This window comes from Mchenga conophoros, linkage group LG7, assembly GCF_057382185.1.
Source record: "Mchenga conophoros isolate Kocher_MC1m ecotype Shallow Benthic linkage group LG7, M_conophoros_male_GT1.1, whole genome shotgun sequence".
In the NCBI taxonomy this organism is placed as follows: domain Eukaryota; kingdom Metazoa; phylum Chordata; class Actinopteri; order Cichliformes; family Cichlidae; genus Mchenga; species Mchenga conophoros.
In genome coordinates, this window is record NC_140532.1 from 52,577,161 (window position 1) to 52,600,937 (window position 23,777).

The window sequence follows — 23,777 nt, forward strand, 5'->3', positions numbered from 1 at the left end:
GAGCAAGATTATGTTTTTTTGTGTGTGTGTGGTTTATTTAGGAGCCTCACTTTGCAATTTCTAAACACGCACCAGGGTCCGTAAATGCTCTTTTTCCACAATCCAAGTAAAGCGGGATTGTGTAATCTATGTAATCTTAATGAAGTAAAACCTTCAAGGCAGGAAATAAGAGCATTAGCTGTGATGTAAAAGTTATATCCATGTGAACCATCACAGGCTTAAGCACCTTTAAGACATGCACTCTTTTCCATTAATTTGATGGCATTTGAACATGCCAGCTTCATGTCTGAATGAGCACTCTGGTCTCTTTGCTGTAGTATTTGCCTCAGTCGTGTTACTAGAGTTGGACTTCACCCAACGCTGGATTCCTGCAGCAACATTAACAGGCACATAAAGACCCTCCATAGCGTTTGTGAATCTTTTTGAGTTGCCCAGTTCACTTGAGAACACAATAAAACAGTAATAGCATGTCAATAATTACATTTCATGTCACTGCTTTGTATGCTAATTTCCAGAAAGGCTGAAACATTTTCCCCTCTTTTAGTAATTTTGTTATTTTTAAAGGTCAGATCTAAACTATTTTGAAACAGACTGATGAAACCAGCGATTATGTATTCTACGTCTAATAGGGACTTAACTGTACTGATACACAGCACCTTGTAGCGTTTAAAGGCAGCAATCCGAGCGTCAGATTTCTCTATTTTATTGACACGAATCATTAACTATCTCATCTCAGATACAACACATGTCCAGCAAAGCGCAAAAAGAGTGAAAAGCTTTTGTCCTCAGCAAGAGTATACATTTAAACAGCATTATCCTTCACTAGCAGTGGGGGGATACATGACATGAGACAGGATTTATCCTGTAAAAAAACCCAAAAAACCCTCTCCCGACTACATGAGGTGGATTGAAAATAGAAGGGCCTGGTTTCCAGTATACAATACTAGATACATTCTGTTGTTTCTTTTTTTCTTTTACTTCAGAGAGATGTGAGCTAGATAGATTCCTCCTACGCAGTCCAAATAAACAAATAGAGAGGCAAAACTGGTGGCAACAGTTACAGAGATACAAAAACGTTAAAAAAAACCATTATTGCAAAGAAATTGAAATAAACAGAACGAGAACAAAATCGAAGGAAGCAGGAAAAAGGTAAATATCTCTGCAAACCCCCAAATCCCAAAGGCATACTACCTTGTTCCCCCACCCACCCTACCGCCCACCTTTTTTAATAGTATCATACAGCAAAAAAGACATTCAGAAGACCGGAGTGATAGAAAACACTCATGCAAAGAAAGCCTTTTTCACACATAGTCACCAACACAGGGAAATCATCTTAAACAACAGCGCTGTCAACAGTCAGTGCCTTCAGGTCTTTTAGTGGATGTTGTTATTGATGTTTTCTGTTTCTCTACAGACTTCTGATTTGCTACGGTACTTAATAAAAAGAATATGACACACAGCATCCATTAGGCTATCAAGTCTTCTGACTAGAGTGACCTCCCGTTTTTTTTTTTTTAACGTTATGTCCATGGGACACGGGGATCCAACAGTTTATTATAACAGTCTTCGTTTCAGGACCCCCAATGACCGAAAGAAAAGTTCAGCCGGGAGGATTTCTGCAGAAGAACTGGAGCCACAGGAATGAGCTTAGGTTGATATTCCATGATATAAAAAAAGGCGTGTGTTTTTTTTTGTTTTGATTTTTTTTTTTTGGCATCTGTTCTTATTCTTTTAAATCTGATGTATTTATATCTACTTTTACAGTCATTTTCTATACGGCAAACAATTAAAGAGTTTCATTCCAAAATAAAAGACCCTTTAACAAAATTATGGCAGCTATTAAAATAAAGTCTACTAAGACTAAGAAGTCATGTTACGACCTTTTATTTACAAAAATGTTTTGCTTTTGACGCAATCATCTGTGATAATAACAGATACGGCTTCTTTTTCTTGTTTGTGATTTATCACATTTTGGAATGAAACCCTTCAGTTTTAGATATTTTTTCATATGCACATTCACTCTACTTTGCATTCACTGTTGATACAGTCTTTCAGAAATTCTTTGATATCATAAATAGAATGGTCTTGCCATAGAGTCTCTTGGAGCAGATATATTTTTGTATATAGTGAGATTTCCTTTACAGACAATATGCATTTATGGTGTTCGATCCATGTTCATGGTTACAGTTCCTCTGAGCGGATGACATGGAAAAGTGTGACGTTGTAGAGAACCTGGTGACCATTGTTCCAAGCGTAGAGTGCACGGTCACGTGGGTTATAGTCCAACATGGAGATATGTGAGTACTTATTCTGGAAGGCAATGTCGATGTACTCGTAAGTAGAGGAGTTGGTGGAGTAGGCATAGTAGACTTTGGTGCCTCCCGAGTAGCCATTGGTCACATACAACGTGCCACAGATCATAAAAGACTCGCCGGCACTCCGTTTGGGGTGGTTGGTGGTCCAGCTCTTGATGATCTGCAACGTGTTGGGGTTCAGCTTGCTGATAACAATATTCCCGGCATTCTGATTGGTGGCATAGACAGCCCACAGTCCTCCCTCGTCCACCATGAGGTCAATGTCAGAATGCCCTCCCCAGGCATAGTGATACGCATTATTGAAGCCTGCGTAGTCAAGCTGCCGGGACTTGCTGATGGAGGAGGTGCGGAAGTCAAACTTGATGATGACGTGGCTCTGGAATTTGTTGAAGTAGATGGAGCCATTGTAGACTACCTGACCTGTTCCTGACCACGGGTGGGGGAGCCGGTGGGACGTGAAGTTGTCTGCCGTCATGAAGTCATGCATAGACTTGTACTCCCGCACGAAGCGGTTGTTATGGTAGCCATCCATGTACCAGACCTAAGCATCAAGACGAGAGAGAGAGAGAATTAAAAACGCAGCAGTACTTCAAAGCTAGAAATGCCTATCATCATCCTTCCTGCGTGCCTTTGTGAATTCGAGAATCGAGCATGCACATCACACGCGGAATAAATCAAATCACATCGTCAACAAGCATCCCAATTAAGTTAGTGCTGAGACTTCCTCGAGGAGCAGGCGAAGCTGAAATCCATCTACTTCTGAATGCAAACAGTCAGGATGACAGCCGCAGGGTGGCATGCACCGGCCCCACAGGGATAATGCCCATCATTCCAGATAAAAGGCCTGTCTCAGCTGCTATGACCCAGCTTCCTGCTGGCCCCTGTGGAGGTGGGCAGAGAGCTCTCATTCCAGAGCCACTGGAGACTCAAATACTTCCTTGGTCACAGTGGGACTGATAAACCTAAAGACTTCCTCTACCTGGTTATATCTGCTGTCACGATTAACTTAAAAATGATTCACATCAAGAAAGAAGGACTCCACGGGGCTAAAAAAAAAAGTACTAAGGAAAGGTAAGAAAACCTTAAGATGAAAAGAATTGGGGCAGGCCTGTCTGCTTCCATCAATTAAAATCAATTTTTCTTCTCTGCCCTTTGACAGCGAGGAACATCTTTCATGGGTTCTGTTCAAAATGTATTAGTTTCAACCAAAGGAAGTTGCCGTAAGTCTGCTAAAAAATAATCGTAGTCAGCAGTAAGTTTCATAAGTACCATAAAAATTCTGTGGCCTGTGTTGTCAGAACCGTTAGCCATCAGAAACTGTAACTGTACAGATGCACAGCCGTGTGCAGCTGAAGTTTTTACTCCCTCTGCTCGTGTGCGTTCCATCTCTTATTGATGCGTCTAATAAAGCGGGAGCAGAAAGGGCGTCTTCACGCTGAGCAGACGAATAAACTCTCTTTATTTCCAGCTTCTTGTCAACCAAGCAGCTTCCTGTTCAAATCGTATAGATTTATACTTGGTATTTATTTTTAATGTGTTTTAGTAGTGAAGGCAGGCCTATTTATTGAGCAGGAAGATGCACTTTGCAAAGGGAAATCAGATGCAATCGACTGCTAAAGTAATAGAGACCAGGAAACAAACCACACATTTCAAATAATGCAGAAATGGAACTACTTACTTATAAATCACATTAGCTCAAGTTGACATACTGATATTACTATTTTGTTTTATTAACAATAAAAAATCCCAGTAATGTTCAGATTAGTATCAAGACATCACAGCCCACGACTAAAAAATGATTCTCCTGTAATCAAATTAAATTTTGATGTATTTTATTTGGAAGTACAATGTTACTATATTTACATGCAACTATCTACATGCAACTATCACACTAGAATAAGGAGGTTAACAGGTCGGGATTTTACAAAAATAGTACATAAAACTAATTTATTATACAGGAAAATAAAATATTTAATTATTTTAAAGGAAATGAGAAATAATTACATGCAAGTACACTTTAAGTAGTGCCTAAATTATGAGTTTTTTACAGGAAAAGAGACACAAATTGTGCTGAAAGTCATTTTAATACTGTGTAAGTAATTTCCCATGAAAGGTTGCCAAGTTTAACGCACTCCAAAATATGGCCCATGCCCTGAAAAGTGCAGTGTACTTCCAATGTAAGGTCGGGAATTATATATATATTTTTAAATTTTATTGTTCAGAAAAATTGCCATGAAATTATGATGTCCTTACAGTTACTTACATAATAAATTGTGTTGTAACATTGCTTAAGCATTACTTAAATTTATTTAGTGTATAATTACTTCATTGTATCCTGTGAAAACCTGGGTTGCTACCTCCTTATTCTAGTGTACCTATTAAGTATCTGTGGGTAAATATGATATGAATATCAATATCCATTTAATTACAGTAGATTTATGCCTTTAAGGGCTGTAATACAAAGTGTTATCAGATTTTTTTCTGGATGGTAATCTGAACAATACTGGGCTTTTTAGTGTTGGCCAGACAAAAGTAGCAGCAGCTGGATTATAAAGTGTTACTAGAAATCTGAAAATAGCCTTGAGAAACTAGAGCCAGTGGTTTCTTTATCTACTAAAGAAGGAAAAAATAAGAAGTGACTTGACAGTTAATGGACTTGTCTTCCTAAATAACACCTGAGCAGATATTAGGTAAGTGCAGTTTTGATACCCAGCCCACACTGTGTGACTGTGTGCCACATACCCGAGTATCTCCTTCAGGAGCCAGAGGGTCAGTCATCCAGGAGCCAAACCTGGATCCGGACGTCTTGATGGTGATGGGGTCACTGATGCCTGTCAGTTTGCCGCATGCTGCAAGGAAAAAGCGAGATAGGAAATACCCACAGCAACGCCTGTTTACACATTTAGACCGAATCACAATTTCTTGCACGGGATTCATGTCATTTGCTTTGAATCCTGATGAATTTGCCTAAAGGATAAACGAGTCAAAGTCCAGCTTGTTGCTACGCCTTTCTCTTTGCGTGATGTACTGCACAAGTGGTGCTTATTATTCAGTTCACACATGCTAATGCCTGTTTTACTTTCTCCATGTGGATGTGTGAAAAAGTGAGAGAAGGATAGGATAGGAAAGGGAGAGCCTCTGTGTATTCTGTTCCTGCGTGCTACTTGTAAGCTTCTGTAGTGTTAATTAGTGCTGATTGAGGTGTTAAAGAATTTGACAAAACTAACACCGGGCTCTGTGTCCCTCTTGACTGAGAGTCAGTTAGACTAGCGTACCCCTTCTAATGAACACAGGCAGGAATGAGAGACATGATTTTACTAAACAGAAGCTCTCGCAGTGCATCTCTTCATTTAAGCTGCTTTCACACAATAGTTTATAAAGACAAGAGTCAATGAGATGGTCTTGACAAGTTAATTTCATCACATCCCAAGTTCATTTGAACAGCAGGATGCAACGACGCCTTTTGTTACAACTCCATCATCTGTCATGCGCTTCATTGCTGTGAAATGTCATTTTTACTCTGCAGTCAGACGGCATCGATTTCATTTGTGTTTCCTCTGCTTATCTTTCTCCCTCGGTTACCTGCTTCCCTCTATCTCATTTCTATCACCCACATAAAGAAACTTGTGGTTTTGTGTTAGAGTGTTTGTGCGTCTCTGTGTGCAGCATATGTCGTGCCTGTGAGAATGCGTCGGCATCGCACCTCAGCGGCGGCTGAGAGACAAACACATGGTCACATGAGCAGCATTTACTATTTCCAGTGGGGGCTTGAGTCCCATTACGTAACCCTCAGTGGGATTAGAGACTGCATTAATACATTGGCCATTGATTTATTTATTTCTTTTCTCTAATCATGCTTCTGTCTTTAAATGACACTACTATTGCAGTCTGCTGGACGGCCAGCTGATGGATCTGGATTCTGGAGTTGTGCACAAGGTCTAATCCCCTTTTGGCCTGAATATGCCTGGACTGAAGTACAAGGGAAATCAAATAGAAAACCTAATGGAAACTGGAGCTGATATAACAACAAAGCCCGCCATCAGCCCCAGAAACTTAATTCTGTTCATCTGGATGTAACGTTTTCAGTGGGAGAAACATTTCTTCAGTCTGAGTTGACTGAAGGATTCCCCAACCTTATAAACAGTACATTTGCATAACGACTGACACTAGCACCATAGATTAACAGCCCTTAGCCCAAAATGTGACGATTTAGAATTTCTACTAGAGGTACCTACATGAACAGGCTGCCTCTTAAAGTCTGAATATTTACAGTTATCTTGTTATTCAAATATATTTTTAGCAATCAGACCCCTACAAGGGTCACTTACTGCCATTATATTCAAAGGGCAGAAATCAAATATTTGGATCAATAATACGATTTGTAAATCGGTCACAACTTTAAATGAAGGGTCTATAGAATAGAAAAAAACAGGAGTGTCAGAGGTAGATTAAGCTGTTCTATCGTAGCAAAGATAGGAAGCAAAATGGATCAGGGGAAGCCTTGAAGGGAGAGTATGTGAAGAATGTTCTGGAGGTAAAGAGAGAGTCATACAGGATCATGGTTTGAAGCTGGAAATCAAAGAGGCGATGTTGAATGTTGTCAGAGAAAAAGGAGAAAGAGAAATGCTGAAGTTGGATGAAGCTGTAAAGGGTAGGGATGGGTATCGTTTAGGTTTTATCCGATACCAGTACCAAACCGGTACTTTTGAAACGGTGCCGGTGCTTAAACGGTGCTCGAACCGGTGCTTAAAGAATGAAGAACACAAAATTGGTCCAAAAACCTCTCATGTTCAGCTGTTTTTTTTGTAAAAAGATAACAATGTTAGCCTTTTCTGCAGCTATAGGGCATATATGGCATCACTCTGGGCTGGAAGCAGTGCTTAAACAATGGAAAAAACACAAACTTTGTCCAAAAACCTCTCATATTTAGCTGTTTTCCACTTTTTCTTTGGTCGTTTTAGCCTTTTTGGCCAGGGTGAAGGGAGCATCTGCCATCAAACAAGAAGACAGCCGCATGTAACTACGACGGTGTTTGCTAGTTCACCTTATGTGCATTAATTTAATAACGTGGTTAGCCTACTCAACGTAAATTACACACGGACAACATTAAGCTACTCACACAGAGAAGAACGGCTGCTGCTGCCATCATCATCCGTCATCATTTCTGCTACACTGACAGGGCTAGGGGCCAGGACTCTCCTCTTCGGGTTTTTGGGGGATGTTGCTAACTCCGGGTCCGATTACAGGCACCATACCCACAGTAGATGTGCTCGGTGTGAGGTCTCGCAGCAAGCTATCAAATACGGTGCATTTCTCGGCTTTTAACAAAATGCTATATGTCGCCAGGTGTTTCATCGGATTTGAGGTGTTACCTCCTTTGCACAGTATCACAGTATCACCTTAAAGCACTTGATGCAGGGTGCTGAGTTTGCATCTTTTGCTGTGAAGTACAGCCAGACTTTTGACCGCTTCGCCTTGGGCATTATTAATCTGTAGCTCTGCTCTAAAAGAAAGTACGTACCTGGGCCCGCCTACTACGCTTGCAAAGGTAAAATGATTGGCTAGAATCCAAAGTGTATGACATTTCAGGAAAAATAAGCACCGAAATAAAGCACTGAAATGTGCGCTGCTTTTCGGTCTGGTTACTACCGTTTATGTGAGAACCGGTGCCATCATGGCACCGGATACCGGTACCCATCCCTAGTAAAGGGTGTTCCCGGGGGGGAGAGAGAGGGGTGACAGGAGTAGACTTCAATGGGCATGTAGGTGAAGGAAACAGTGATAAGGAGATCTTGGGTAGATATGGTCTTAGACAGATGGTAGTGGATTTTGCAAAAAAGGCTGCAGTGAACATGTACTTCAACAAGAGGGAGGCGCACGGTCACATAGGAATGGAGGAAGGTACACACACATGAACTATCTTACACAGAAGGTACAATCTGAAAGAGAAAGAGGAAATGACTGAAGGTAGAGATAATGATGAAGAAGGAAGAATGTTGTGCAGAATTCAGGGAGGAGATGTAAATGAGGCTGGACACTAAAGAAGAGGAAAATGACTTATATGGTTTGGCAAGGTAGAGAGACTGCAGTGGAAAGGATGTGCAAATAGAAATATTTAACCATAGATGCTTAGAGGTGTATAATCAATTGTGTAGTGATAAGTTGTGTGATCTTTAACAGGCTACAGAGGCTTGGTGTGCATTCCACACCTACATCCTGGGAGCATGAGAGAGGTCATACCTTCTCTTATTGTTTTATGGTAGGATTAACGTAGTTACGTCTGTTTTAGTCTAAGTGCTTTTTGTGTATAAATGAACTGCTGGACTTCCTTACTGTGTTATCTAGGATGAGGGGGGGTCTACCCTCTTCCTGACCAAGGATGTTTGCTTGTGTGCTTTTATGACCCTTTGATCAGCAGTACCCCCCCCCCCCCCCCCCCCACACACACACACACACACACACACACACACAGGCAAGGTACTCTTTGTGTGTATGTAGACGTCACAAGTTAATGAACCTATGCATATTCATGTAACCTCAATAAAAGGACAGTGGTACGGGAGAACGGACGAGAGCAACTGGGGTCAAGTGGAGGAACGGCACTCTGTCCGGTCTCTCCCGTGCACGAGTAACATGAAGAACTTTGCCTATTTGTGTCTTGCTTAGCAGTGTAATTATATTGTCTTCAACGTTCCAGCGGATGGGTTCAAGCTACAAACCTATCAGTTGGGGTGATTAAGGATAGAAATGGAAATGCATAAATGAGCAAAGTGAGCTGAGAGAGAAAGGGGTGGATGGATGAGGAAAGATGGTTATTGCTTAGTAAGGAGGAAAAGAGGCCCGATGTGAAGAGTGACATACCTATGAAGGTGTGGAGATGTCTAGGAGAGAAGGCAGTGGACCTTTTAACCAGATAAATATAAGTGCATGAGAGGATGTCTGAGAAATGAAGAAGAAATGTACTGATGCAAGGAGGAAACAAGGAAGACCTCAGAACAGGCTGATGGATGTAGTGAAGGAGGACACGCCGAGGGTTGGTATGACACAGGTGGATGTTATATGGGTATAGTATGTAAAGAAATTCTTTCGTACACATGTTTAGCAGGTATGGCTAAATCATAACACATAACATCTTCCTCCAGGTGTCATAAAGAAGTTATCTTGTTTCACAAGTCTATGAGTTCATTTAGGCTACCTAGCTGTAATAGGCTAATAACATTGTTTTATATATATAGTCAGTTAGCTACGCTGGTCGTAATAATTTTAACCACTAATTAGCTATCCACTTAGTCTTAATGTGTGGAGAGGGAAAGAAGCCCCCACCGCTCTAAATTACAAAAAGATTTCATTTAAGAATTAGTCTTAAGAAAAGGAGGAGGGTTAATTAAGGAAAAGAGAGAAGGTGATTTTGGTGAGCTGTTTAAAATGACAGAAATAGTCTAATTTAGTTCTTTACAGCCAGAATATAAAGGGAAACCAGTGGCAGCAGAGCAGGTAGCAGAGGGCTTGATGTGCCGGAGTGACCTTCCTGCTTCATTCATCAGCATTTCAGTGTGAAAAGACTGGATTTGCCTGAAGCTCTCAGTGCCTCCACAGTGCTGGGGCACAACACAAGGTGATTTATTTATTTGATTATTGCCCAGCAAGCTGGCATGTCCTCTTGATCGATGGCCATTGTGTCCCAGCAGCCGTTGGGCTGTTACTTTCTCCGGCACAAAACAGCTTGAAGGACAGCTCTGCGGGGACCCTAGTTACTCTCTTTCACTTTTCCCACTCGCCTTCACTTTATCACTCTTTCTCTCTGTCTCCTTCTCAATACCACCTTGTATTAGAGTCTCCTGTCTGTTAAAAACTTTGCTCTATTTTTTTTCCTCTCAATGTTATTATTCAGATGCAAATGCTGCGAGTGACCTTCGCAAGCTTAATCTAAGTAATGCAAGTGTACCGGACTGTATTTGGTTGCACTACGCATGAGTGCGTCTGCAATCGTGTGAAGATGAAAGGAATAGCCACCCTCTGTTCTGCCTGAGCCAGTCTCTCGCTGGGTGACCTCACCTTTATCTCATCTGATCTTGCGCACGCACACACACACTTAGTCACTCCCGCTGGTCCCTACTCTCCTATCTTTGGCAGCCTGACCATAGATGTGTGAGGGGTGGCATGTTAATTGAACTGGGAGTGAAAACACAGAAAAGACTCCAGGCTGGTGGGTAGTGGAAGCAGATGTGGCTAGGAAAAAAAGAGCAGTGTATGCTGAGATAAAGAATGGCACGAGAAACAACTGGTGATGAGAGATTAGGTGTGTGTTTTTGTAGTCTGTTTGTTCACTCTTAATCCCTTTAGAGCATGTTGACTGTCTTTTTTTTCTTTTCTTTTCTTCGCCAGTATAACCAAAAGCTTTTCTTTCTTTCTGTCATCTTCCGCTGCGCATAATTTGAAACAGGGACACAATATACCCGCGATGTGCCGCGTGCAAGTGTCCCTGCTCTCGTAATATATCTTAGTCAGTGTAGTGTGGGTGTGCATCTATTAGCACTGTGGGATGTGACAGAGGTGTGAAAAGATTCAGACAGGGGCTAAAAGCAAAAAGATAGGATGTGATGAGAAATCGCAGACTAAAAGATGAAGAAGCTCGGTAGCTCTCGTCATCCTCAACCATCCCTGGGTGCGTGCAGGTTGCAGGTTGGTGCTGTGTCTAATTATGTATTTTTTTTAGCATCCTATTTGATTTGATCATCCAATTAAAAAAGATTGCAGTGTCCCAAACAAACAGTTAAAAGGTAGGTGTGTTGAAAAGAAGGAATCCAAAATTTCAGGAACCCAGAACCCATTCAGGGGTTGTTTCTTTGCAGAAAGGGTGAATAGGATTTATAGACAGTACTAAAAGCAGAGAACATGCATAGTCATGTTGTGGACTTCCTTATTGGATTACTTTCAGTTTTCAAGTGTAGACCCAAGATAAAGCCTTTAAAAAAGACCAGCACGTACAGATGAGAACCGTAAGATACACTGTTGTTTTAATACCGCTGAATTATGAATTTTAGTGGTAGATCGTTATAGCCACGTGTGATGTTCTTATCATGTGTTCTGTATTGTGCCAGTATGCCTGAGGATCTCTTTCTAGCCATTCAACGTACTCATGTATGTCAGTGGGCTTGTTTGTGCATGCATGTGTTTGAAGCAAAGTGTGTGCCAACAGCCAATAACTGTCTGTGCCTACCTAATTTTTGCATGCATGCTCGGAGTCTCTCCTCAAGATTTGACACTCTGTTGTGGAGCTCCTCGTAGTCATAGGCCCCCATCTCCTCCTGAAGTTCGCTTAGAACTGACGTCAGATTCTGGACCTCCTCCTTAAACTGCAATACCAATTTGGCATCGGCTTTGTACTCCTCCAACACTGGTATCAACGGTCTAAGCTCCTCCATTTTCGCTTTTATGGCCTGAAAGGGTTAGAATAAGCTCGGTTGAGTGTCATGCGCGGCAAAAAGGAGAGCCCGCTGTCCATAAAAGAAAAGAAAAGAAGGGGAAAATAAACCAAAACACCTGTCTGAACCTGACTACTCTAACTCTATCCTGCCTCTTCTCTCATCTCGCGACACCCGCCCCCTGCTTTTGCGTGTTCCGTGTCCTGTGTTCTGTGCGCGTGAGCTGCGGTGTTCTGTTTGTGCAGGTGTGTGTCTGAGCGGACAAACCCAGAAAATACTCTCCACCCGCTGTGACGAGCAGAGCAGGTGGCTCCGTCCCGGAAAGTGACCAGCCGATAAAAAGCAAGCCCTCGGTACACCGACAACAATTGGGAAAGCTCTTTATTGGTCATCATCGTTTAAAATGCAACATCGTATTAAGGGTTACATGCTTTTACATGTCACACACAACAAAGTGTCTCGAATTGTACGTCTATAGTTTTTACGTAAAGATTTGTTGAATAACCAAATATGCATTGACAAAAGCCAAAGGAAAATAAAATGAAAAACAGCAATTAATAATAATAATAATAATAATTATGTATTTACGTTTTAAAAAAGCTTTTAGATGGAAAACTTTGACAGCAGTAACATGCAGGAAGAGATCAGTGGTGGGTTGGTTTGGGAGAAGGGTGGGGTTTCTTAGTCTTAATGGTGCTAAAGGTAAATTAACTGTTTGACGCCCAAATGCTCTCAGTACTGTGGCCCAGTTCAGGGGAATCTGGAATTGACCTGCCTCTTCTTCACCTGTGGCTCTCTTTACATGTCTTAAAGTTAGCCCTGCAAGCAAGAAAATGACAAACTGTTGACAGGGGCTAGAGCTTGCTAACCTATCTAACAGACACACAGACAAACACACTTAGTATATGCACTTAAGACATGTTACAGAAAAAAAAACTGCACACATGCACTGAAAGGCGCTGGCAGCACGGGACTGCTGAGCATGCATGATTGACAGGATTGCAGCAGTGCAGGTGGTGATGGTATGAACAGCTGTAGGAACACAGGCACGCTTGAATTAGTCTCAGTAACTGCAAACAGGGCTGGGTGTTAACCATACTCCATAATCAGAGGTGGCACTGAATTTTTTGTGACCTTTTTTTAAAAATGTAGACCTGTTATCACTTATGTGTTGCTCAATAGATGAGCAAGCACATGGCAAAAGCGGGAAGAAAAAACTCCCTTTTAACAGGAAGAAACCTCCGACAGATCCGGGCTCAGGGAGGGACAGCCATCTGCTGAGACCGGTTGGGGGTTGAGGGGAGGAAGACAGGACATAAAGACACGATAAATCCCTAAAGCTCTAGTAAAATCTAGTAAAAACTTGCATCAAACACTCCTCTACCCTGTTTGCAAAAAAGGTTCATTAACATGTGGACACGAAACCCTAAAGAAAATCTCCTTGGAGGGTTTAGTGTATACTAGATGTTGTCAAGGAGGTTTGTCCCAGTGTGCAGAGATCTTTGTGCCCATCGTTCACAGTGACTGTAATTCATGTAAGATATCTTCTTAAATCTCCTCCAAGCCCAGATTCTCTATTTAACGTGATTTTTTTAAATGAATTATGGCATTTTGTGTATCGATTTATTTTGCCTCTTTAATTATCCATGCAGATTTCTTGGGATGCAATATGGTGATTTAGGCAATTCTGAGTTCTCTCCACAGTGGAAACACTCACACACGAAATGGGTAAGCTAAAGAAGCAGCTATGAAGGAATGGCGCTTGGATCGATGGCTCGAGAAGTGGATCTTTTACCTTGTATTGCTTGGCGATGTTCTGCTTATGGTTCTCCTCCACCTGCCTAAACTTGGTCTCCAGACCACGAAGCTGAACTTCCATCTTCTCTACATACTGCAGGTCCCTCTGGGTGCGCTGGTCCAGCACCTGGATGGACTGGGTCATGTTCTGGACCTGTACGAATGAGCAAGAGTGGTTGAAGAAAAAATCTCAGTCTGCATTGTAATTAGAATAGGAGACGCAGAGAAAAGGCAACAGACTTTACAATATGTTGCGTTCGGCTTGGCGTTCATCTCGTAGTGATTCACAAACTCTGACATCAGGCCAACTAGTCAGGGGCCTCAGACACATGGCGCAAGTGTAGGATTCATACTGTTCAGACATTTGTTTTCTCCAGATCTGATGTGGTCCAGAAACATGGCTCATCTTTTATTCATTAGGAGGAATCTGCTGTTGTCAGTAACTGTAACTGTAGTGCTGCTGCTACAGTATATGAATGAGCAACTTAACCTGCAGGGTTCTATGAATGTGCTTCTGTAAAATGGGGGAAGCTCCCAGTGTATGGGCACTCAGCTGAGTGCATCATTAGATATCATCTACTTACAAATAAGCTGCCTCCTGTGATGCCTTGGGTTTTCGTGAGCTCATTAGAGCATGACTTCTATTCTTGTCCAGCAGGCAAAAGACCACAAACATGAGCATATATATGTGTGTGTGTGTTTCTATGCATGTCTTTGTGCGTGACAAAAGGTCAGAGGAAGTAACAGTGGGTCCCCTGGGTCACACTGTATGACTTTTGATGGCTGGGGAGGAGTTAGGTGATAATTACCTTCTCCAGCAGCTGCCTCAGTTGTTTGGTACGGGCATCTCGTGAGCACATGGACTGCTGGGGTGCCACCACAGTGCAGACACACCTTCCCTCGCTATCCTGGGCTGAACTGTACACCTGCCACGACTCCTCTGGGTTTGCTGGCAACACCTGAAAACAAAGGCATAGATAAGGGGAGGGGAAACAATAAAAAGACAACAGGGTAATGTTTCTTTTTTTGGGGGGGGGGGTTGCCACGCAACAACCTCCTCGTGTTTATCGCTTTATTATATTTATAACCATCAGGACGCCACAAACCTTTAGGCTCCACCCATTTTCGCCACTATCACCTGTGTGTTCTAAAGCAGCCAATCGTTGACAGCAGAAGCCTGTCCCGTCATTCAGGGTTGGGTGTGTGTGAAACCTCAGAGTATAATGTATGACGTCAAGAACATGCCCCCCCCCCTTCGCTGTACCTCCTCCCACCCCGATGGATAACACTAGTTATTAACCTGCTGACGGGACGACGGTGAGGATGGAGGGGTGACTTTGACAAAGCCATTCATCACTGCATCAGCGAGAAAAGGAAACAAAAAAAAGATCACTGGAGAGACCTGCTGATTAGTGAGAAGGAGCGACTTCGCGTGAAAACCAAAACGGAGCAATCAGCCACTGTCAGTCTGTCAGTCAGCTGCAGTTTTCTAGCAAAGGATGCGCTGACAAAGAGAACCACCAGCAAGCACCCATCTTTGTAGTATTCAGTGTAGTAATCAGCACTGTTACACAGCTCCCTGTAAGAAAACAACTAATTGTTAACTAAACCCCGAAACGTGTGATATGTGCAAAAAAAGAGCCATAAATCATTAAAACAAAAATGATTACAAAAAATATGACATTCAAGATTAAACTCTGTTTCCCGAGTTTAGTGAATTTAATATTTACACAGAACAGCCTTCAGCGTTCATTGCTCTAAATATCGCTGCAAATCATCCACTTATAATATTACCCTGGCACAAACACAGCTCTGAGAGTGCCAGGAAGCCTGACAGGGAAACGCTTCATTCTGACTCTCATTGACACACACACACACACACACACACACACACACTGAAGGATATAAAGAAAGAATGAAGACTCCTGCTGTTACAGAGCGAATATATAAGACTCCTTTGAAATGTTTTTCCCCCACGCCATTCATTTTGCAACACCGCGTCTCTTCACATTTGCATCCACATCAAAACTACCAAATGATAACTTTTCATTAGTGGGGGATGCTCATATCAGCAGTAGCAGAGGCAACTGGAGCAACATCAAACGCAAGAAGGAACGAATGTATTACGCTCTCTCCAAGTCTTTTTTTTTTCTTACTCTTGCAGGCGCGTGAATTTCTGCTCTAAATTATAAACCAAAGGCACCCACGAGAGTAGCTCTGTGACTATATCTGGACTGGATTTTAATTGGAAATTTATTTCTTAATTGTTATTAGGATTTATTTTAATTTTTGTTCCTTTTTTTTAAGCCAGCCACTGGCAGTAAACAGTGAAACTCACTCCTGTGCTCCGGTCTGGGTACCCTCCCTGCGCCGCCGTGAGCCTGGTGGTGTTGAGCCCCACCAAAGAGGGGAGGGTCTGCGACATCCAGTTGGTAATCATCGCCATGGTGCTCAGCACGACGCCGATCTTCAGCAAAGGCACCGACATCTTTTGCGCTCTGCTATTGACTTTTTCTTCTTCTTCTTCTTTTCAATTTAAGTCGCCTTCATTCTACAGACTCCAGGGAGAAACGAGAGAGGCGAGTCGCGGTGCCCAGAGCATCTTCGTGTTTCACCCGGGACTCCGGCTCGACTGTTCTTTTTTTGGACATTTCCACGGAAGCTCCGGCGGCAGAGCGAGACTTGGTGGGTCGGGACGGAGAGCAAAACTGCACGGCGCGATCCGGTGCACGGATAAAGTAAGAGGAGGGGGGCTAAAACCCGAGAGCAGCAGCTGGAGACGTTCTCTGGATAGCTCCTCTGCCCGCGTTGTCCCGCACACTGCCGCCTCTCCGGTTCGCCGTTACTATTTCGTTCACGCCCGACGGTCCGCCTCCTGCCTTGCTGCGCTCTGTGATTAAGTGCCACTGACTACACACACAGGCGGCTCCAAATGGATGTGAAGAGGAAGGAGGAGGTACTACGGATCTATCTATATCACCAGACGCAATGATGTCAGCCAGGTTGGGTCCGTTCGTGGTAATATCTGGGATTGCGCCTGAAGTCGCTCATAGTTGGGTCGACACTAACTTGTCCCCTGAGGGAATGGCAATGAGCAGTGCGACCGAGGTCGGCCCACAATGATGCTGCGGGATTATTTATAGCAGCAAGCAATGACATTTCTTTCTCCACAGCCCACCCATCAAAAAAGGAGGATTAAAGGCACTTGGACACAGGCGCAAACATCATCGCGTCCTGCATGGTAACCATTGTTAACTAAAACAACCGCTGCAGCAGTAGTCGAGTGTGTGACACACACACACACACACACACACACACACACACACACACACACACACAAATGTAGGGTGTCGCACTGCAATGGCAGTGATGTGGTAGGGCTCGGAATATGTTTTATTGATGGGATACTGGAGGCTTCAGCCCAAAACAAAGGATGAGCCTTTGATTCGTGGAACTCTGGCGCCACCGTGCAACAGATTCTGGCATTGCTGGGAAAAATGATAATAATTAAAAAAAATTAACAATAATACTAATACTAAATGTTTGAAATGCAAGAAAGAAAGAAAAAAAGACACGTTTACAGGAAAGCGGTTGATTACTACAAAAAAAACATACTTAGTGTTTTTATTTTTTTCCTCATCTATTGATTATTTTAGTTCTTCAAATATTTTAGGCGTGTTTTCAAAGCCAGTTTGATTTTTTCATCTTCAGCAGGTGTGTTTTATTTTATCAGCTGGCTATAGCTGCTCAGATAATACCAGGAAACGTCCAGAGCCTGAGTCTAGACCAGCAGATCTATGGGGCACTGCTCCAGCCTATGGGCTAAATTGTAGTACTGCATGATACATGAGGTCCCCCAGAATAGCAAAGAGAGGTTTGGGCTATTTCTGTCAGCTCCATAATGCATTTCACTGGTGAACTGAAAAGCTGAGAGGAAAGTCTGCACCTATGTGTTCCTCTTACTCTCTGTCTGTTTCGCTCTCTGGCTGCTCTTAATCTCTCAACACTTCTCCCTGACCTTTGAGGTGAGAACTCAAAAAGAGGCGGCTTCAACGTGTTGCAGGGATCAGCTTCACTCGGGTCCTCACCCTGTGTGTTGCCGTGCAGTTCAGCAAAGCACAGCAGGGGGTCTCTAACAGCAAAGCTTTGTAAAGCATGGATTTATTCAGGTTTCAGGCTTCACCGTTGTGGATTCCACATCATTCCAAAGCTAGTGACCCCCACATTTAGTAGGGCCAGTTATTTAATATAAAATGATCGACACTGAAGCAAGAGGAAGGCCACAAGTGCTCTTTTAAACTCACCGATCAGTCGTTGACCTGCCAGAAAGCCAGACAAATCAAAATCTTTTATTAGAACTCCTCAGTAGCCAATCAGTGTTTTACACATGCCTACAAGACCTCAAGTGGATGGATGCACTGGAAGCATTTGCACAGTTTTAGTTATACAAGTTAATGCAATAACCCTACACAAATACAAATTTGATGGAGAGGTGTTGCTCAAATTATACAATCCTTTTTATTTTTTTTAAGAATGTGGTTTGTGTTTTGTGGGTTTGCCTTCATTAATGTCAGTTTGCAATACAAGATGTATAGCTATACCAGGGCAAATAAAGAAGCGCATCCAACCACAACAAAAATTACCAAACTGGAGACCAAGAAGTTACCAGAAAACATTTAAAAGCTGAGCATTAGCACAAAAGGTGGTCTCCCACGACCACAGGCTGCTGTAGTTTGTAGTGAGCTGATGTTTATATTGCATGCCTACAGCAGGATAACCACTCTGTCACATTCAGTATCCAGTTTAATAAAGCGGAGAAGAGAAAAATTCACATTTCCAGCCTGCAAGTGCACTACAAAATGCACCGTACCTCCACCTACTCTTCTTCTGCTCTCACTCTCTCCCCTTTGCTTCATCGCTCAGCCAGCCATACTGAATAATAAATAGCTTCAACCCCGCCTGCCAATCACACCACGCATATTGCAATTCAGCTCAACTCCATCTCTGCGTTCTCACATAAAATCTGATTGATTTCTCTTTCTTTCTTTTTCATACATTAAAAATCCTTAACGGTTTCAAACGGTTTCTTTTGTTGGAGCTTTTTTTGTTGTTGTTTAAAGGGGAAGACATATTGGCAGCTTTCCACTTAAATGAGAAAGAATAGCTGCGTTATTTTGTGTCAGAGTGGTTGTAAGAGTGCGCGACATGTGTTGATAGTCTTTTTTTGTAGGATGATCATTGGATGAGGACTGACTGTTATAACTGCTTCATCTATCCTTCAGGATGTGGGTTTGCAGCTCGGGGTTGAGCCACTAGGTGAGGAACAGATGCCGTTCTGGCTGCTTACTATTCTGCTCTATGTGAAGGCTAGTCAGTCGCCAAATCCTTCAGCAGAGTGGAGGATAGAAGGTGAATGAACGTGGGCAGATTTAAAAGAGAGAGGTCGTCGCTAATCAGGCATCCCCCCGCTACTTTGAAGAGATGTAAAGAAAAGAGCTGTGGCCGCCCTACGCTGTCTCAAACTGCGTGAGAAGCAAGGTGGTTAATGTGGCCATTATGAGGGCGGCATTGTTCAGCATCACAGGTTGAGGGCGGGCTGCTTGGGTGTTTTTTTTCCTTCTTTCTTCTTCTGATGAGTAATCTGGCAGTGAAAAGCTCTCTATCTTTTAGAGTTTAGATCCACCTCTCACTGGATATATTTTGGCCTTCAAACCGGGAGGCAATGTGGAGAGGCCCGGCTGTCCAACAGCAAAAAATGCACTGCAGGTTTCCAAAGCAGGAGTAGAAATAGGGCCTGTCAGTGTATTTTGTCTTTTTGGGCTTCTGGAAGGGAGCTGACAGGTATTTCTACAGGCTAATATGGACTTACCTTTGAACAGATGACACACACTTCTCAGTCCATCGTGGAAAAACTGTCACTGTAACTTGGGGCCGCACATCGCCACGTGGGACTTGAAGAGAATGTCATGAAAATCGCCATGTTTTTCCACTCCGCTCCCACTTGATGGCTTTCATCAAACTGTCCAAACTGACCCCGATGTGTCAGCGTTTCTGTTGCACTCTGCAGCTGAGCTGTAACGTCCGGTCCCATATTTCAAACTTGTTGCCTCAGTACAGAAAAAAAGACTAAATGTACACCAGTACGAACTCTGTGTAAGGTTAGAGCTTTGATCAAATTACAAATCAAATACCAGCTAAATGTCAAAACCAGGCTTATGTTCTCTGAATTAAAAAAGAAAAAAAAAGTTCGCCTCACAGCTCGCTGACATTTCTCATAAAGTTGTGGAAATCAATTGCTGGCATATTTCTGTCAAAGTGGTATAACGCCAATATTGTTCTAACACGTTGTTGCCAGGGCCAGCGGGGCTTGCAGCAACCTACTTCTAGCACATTGTATTGAGTCTGTCGCTTGGATTATATCACAGACACATGTTTACTGATAGTACCTCAGTGTCACTCTGTCACTTTTATTTGTTTTCTGTGGCCTCTAATTAGCAGCCGCAATTGAATTCACACAACAGAGAATTCCATAAAGTATCACTTTGTGCTGGCGCAAAGACAACTAAATGCACAAATTCTCCACGGCACGGCCCTGAAATAAATAAACCCACTTCCTCACTCTCTCCCCAACCACCAAAGCCTGTTGTTTGTGATCATTTACAAAGCAAGCAATTTACTGCAACAGTATCTGCTTTATGCATTTCTACAAATGGTGTTTAAGCACACCATGAAGTAATTCATAGTTCCAGTAAAGAATCCCACATCTGCACTTTAGTGATGGGCAGTGTTTGAAAACTACTGAGCTGAGTGGCTTGACATTGCTGGACTCAAGTGTTCGTTTCTCTTCACAAAGGCACCAGCAAGTCACACTGTGGTCACGGAGCATGCTCAGAACACCTTCTATGAGACTCTGCATTTGGTTGTGGAGCCCCTCTTTTAAAAGCATCCTCCAACAATGGCCTCCCCCCACCACCACACACACACGCACACACGCACATACATAATGCTACAGGCAACCCTTTTCTATCGTACTAGGATGGTGCTGCAGCTGATTAATCGGACCAGTTGATGATGAGGAAACTGACCGACCGTGCAGTCCTCTCCCTCTATCTGGCCCGTTTGTCAGAGGCACTGAGCGGGGGGCTCTCCTGGACCTGTCCGCGCCCCGTCAACCACAATGTATTCACATCGTGTAATCCCGCCCGTTAATCTGTTTAAGCTGGGGTAGGTTGTAGAGGGCTAATTCACCCGGCTCTTTCATGCGAGGTAAAGCGGGTAATCTCTTACTGGATCTGGAGCCAATTAACCGCTACTTCGACCTTTTAAAAAAAAAAAAAAAAAAAAAACCAAAAGGTGGAAAAATGGCGTTAAAAATTAAAAATCAACCTACTTGGGTGAGTTCTGTGCCCATGAAGATGAGGAGAATCAGAGTCAGGAGCTTGCTCGCAGGCTGCATCTCTTGCCTCCGGTGTGAGTAGACCAGCGGTCTCACATGCAGATCCAGTCCCTTTGCGTCCCCCCGCACAGCAGTCCTTTCCGCTCGGCTCTCTTCTCGCTCTGCAGGTCGCCCGATTCTTTCCTCTCTTTTTTATTATTCTTATTCTTGTTATTGTTATCGCGGTTGTTATTTTTTTATTCCTTAGCAGCCCGGCGGCAGACAGCAACAAATCTGTTTGACGGAATCGTCTCTGTGCATATTCATTTCATATCTGGAGCCTATCTTCGGTGCCTCTCCCTTTCGGTCGTGGCCGCACTTATTTATCGCTGCGACGGACTGTGGTGAACATTGGGCTGAAGGCGCGCGAACAGTTTCGGATACACACGCTATAAACCTTCACTCTGATATCGCCAAAAGTTTACCTCCCCGCCTCAAGCTTGCCGTATAAGCTCTCGATGACAAAAAAAAAAAAAAAAAAAAAAAAGGGGAAAAAAAAGCAGTGACGGCGCTGTTCATGGTCCTGAAAGCGGAAGCTGCATCGCCGAGAGAGGGAGATTTAAATTGGCAAGCGAGCACAAGGGTGGAAGGCTTTCCAAGATCATTTGCTGCCAGAAAATCCATCACAGTAAAGAATTGAGATTTATTCTTTGCTGACTTTAATGCCAATCACAACCACTAATAGATTCGAGTAAGTAATTTCACAATAAAGCACAGCTTTGACTGTCTGAATATAGGCCAAGTTGCATAATAGGAATGTATAGGCACAGGCTAACGCATTCAGTATTCCCCTGTGGATTGTTCTTTCCTGACACTGTAGCTATTTGTGTATTGTGTAGGCTTAACAAAGAACAAAATGAACAATGCTAATAATTTAAAAGTCACATATGAAAACAACTTGAGGAAACAGAATATGAAAACTGGGGTGTGGATGGATCTAGCAAATAGGTTCGACCCTGCATCTGTTTCTATACATTAAGTACAATTTCTCATATGCATTCACATACCCTAGACCTACTAGTCTTAATATCCAAACAAACGTGCATATCCTTTAAATTGTAAACAGATACATGAGGGGAAAGAAAACCAACCTAAATCCATATTTTCTCAAATACATCCTCCATATTCCTTAATTTGTGTTTGTTTGTTTTAAGTATAACTTATTTTTCTTGTATCTTCACCCCCAACCAGTCGCAGCAGATGGCTGCCCCTCCCTGAGCCTATTTCTGCCGGAGGTTTCTTCCTGTTAAAAGGGAGTTTTTCTTTATCATTGTCGCCAAACTGCTTGCTCTTGGCACCCTTTTGTATATTTGCTTCAATGCGGAATAAATTCAGAATAAATCTTTCTCATCTCATCTAAGCCTAGTGGCAGGTCATTCCACAATAATATGTTCCACCTTTAAACTTAGCTCCTCTGCAAAAAGAAAGACTTCTAACCAACAATGCTCCTCCCTGAGCCTGGTTCTGCTGGAGGTTTCTTTCTGTTATGAGGGAGTTTTTCCTTCCCACTGTCACTACGTATCTACCAAAAGTGGTCTTCTCATTTTGGGAAGTGTGGAGATTAATTTGTTATCATATGTTACCTTATATATGAGATCAAAGTAGTTGCATTATAATATGGTCGGTATTCTCTTCGTCCGCATGGTTACTTGTTGCTTTCTGTTCCATTTGCCCGAACTGAACTTGGTAAAAGAGCTTTTGTCCATTTAGCACCCTCGGCCTGGAACAAACTGCAGAAGGAATGGAAAATGACTGAATTCATTTCATTAAGTGATTTTAAATCTAAACTACGAATCCTTGAGGCCAAGTCCATAACATGCAACTGTTTCAATTAGATTGATTGTCATTTTAACTGACTTTTTATTTTATTTGAATTTTATTGAATTTTATTTTTATTTTATTTGTATTCTTTCACTTATTGTTGCATGTGTGTTGTTGCTGCCTGTGTTTGAGTAATTTCTGTAACTGTGAGACATCTGCTGCTGCCTATCTTGGCCAGGTCTCCCTTGAAAAAGAGGTTTTTAATCTCAATGGGATCTTCCTGGTTAAATAAAGGTTAATAAATAAATAAATAAATATGGTATGTAGTTTTAGTTTGCATTAGACCTCTGACTTAGAAGAGTGTGAAAATCATTAGATCTGTTGGATTGACCTGTATTATGTTGAATGTCTTACATTGTTTCAAAGGAGTTGTTAGGATAATGGATGTTATTTTAATCTCACTGATATCATTTACATGCACTGTTGTAAGTTCATTATTACTTCATTAGTCTGCATCAGTTTATCAGTTTCTTAGTTTCTTAGTAAATCGGCTATAAGGTAATTCTTCACCAGCTTACTTTCTCTCTGCTTAAACTGTTGCAACATCACCACTCCACTCGAGCTGGACTGTTACATTCAGATATGCACGTAGTCAGGCCTCACTAACGTGCACATATATACAGACTTATGTAACACCCGCACGTTCCCTCACATACACACTTATTAACAAAGGGAGGTCGTCTCAGGACATCTCCTCTAGTTGGACTCACAGTTTCACAAAATGCACAACAGATCACACTTGTTTTTCTCTAAAAGTACCATATGATGTCTATATAAGGAGAACTTTTGGGATTGTGGGGACTTGATATCATTTCCAGTAAGGTCTGTGTGACGTCATCATGAATAATATAAAAGATATGGAGAGCCGCCGCCTGGCGGAGATCTGTGGCTGTACGCTTGTCTTCCCATGCTTCTGTCTTAGAAGTGTGTAATAAAGATCACTATTCTGGCATCTACTGAGACCATGCAGTCGTTTGTCTTCTC

At 42.5% G+C, this 23,777-nt stretch overlaps 1 protein-coding gene across 2 annotated transcripts; it reads right to left on the bottom strand.

Annotated features, from left to right (window-relative positions):
- Positions 1–687: 687 nt before the first annotated feature.
- On the bottom strand, positions 688–21,467 carry olfm1b (olfactomedin 1b). Of its 2 annotated transcripts, none has more exons than XM_085280077.1 (6): positions 20,928–21,467; positions 14,347–14,496; positions 13,536–13,691; positions 11,536–11,755; positions 5,058–5,164; positions 688–2,856 (listed from the first exon to the last, which is right to left on the bottom strand). In XM_085280077.1, the coding sequence occupies exons 1-6, from the start codon at positions 20,991–20,993 to the stop codon at positions 2,182–2,184; spliced, it is 1,374 nt and encodes a 457-aa protein (XP_085136203.1). In that variant the 5' UTR covers positions 20,994–21,467; the 3' UTR covers positions 688–2,181. The 2 variants fall into 2 exon arrangements, with proteins under 2 accessions (XP_085136203.1, XP_085136202.1); XM_085280076.1 differs by lacking the exon at positions 20,928–21,467 and adding an exon at positions 15,876–20,896.
- Positions 21,468–23,777: the final 2,310 nt, after the last annotated feature.

Excerpts from the sequence above, each read along its gene's own strand:
- olfm1b (XM_085280076.1), bottom strand. The coding sequence starts at position 16,025 with ATGTCGGTGCCTTTGCTGAAGATCGGCGTCGTGCTGAGCACCATGGCG. Across the intron at positions 14,497-15,875 it reads ACCCAGACCGGAGCACAGGA|GTGTTGCCAGCAAACCCAGA; the intron begins GTGAGTTTCACT and ends CTTTGTTTTCAG. Across the intron at positions 5,165-11,535 it reads AGCATGCATGCAAAAATTAG|CATGCGGCAAACTGACAGGC; the intron begins GTAGGCACAGAC and ends TTTTCCTTGCAG.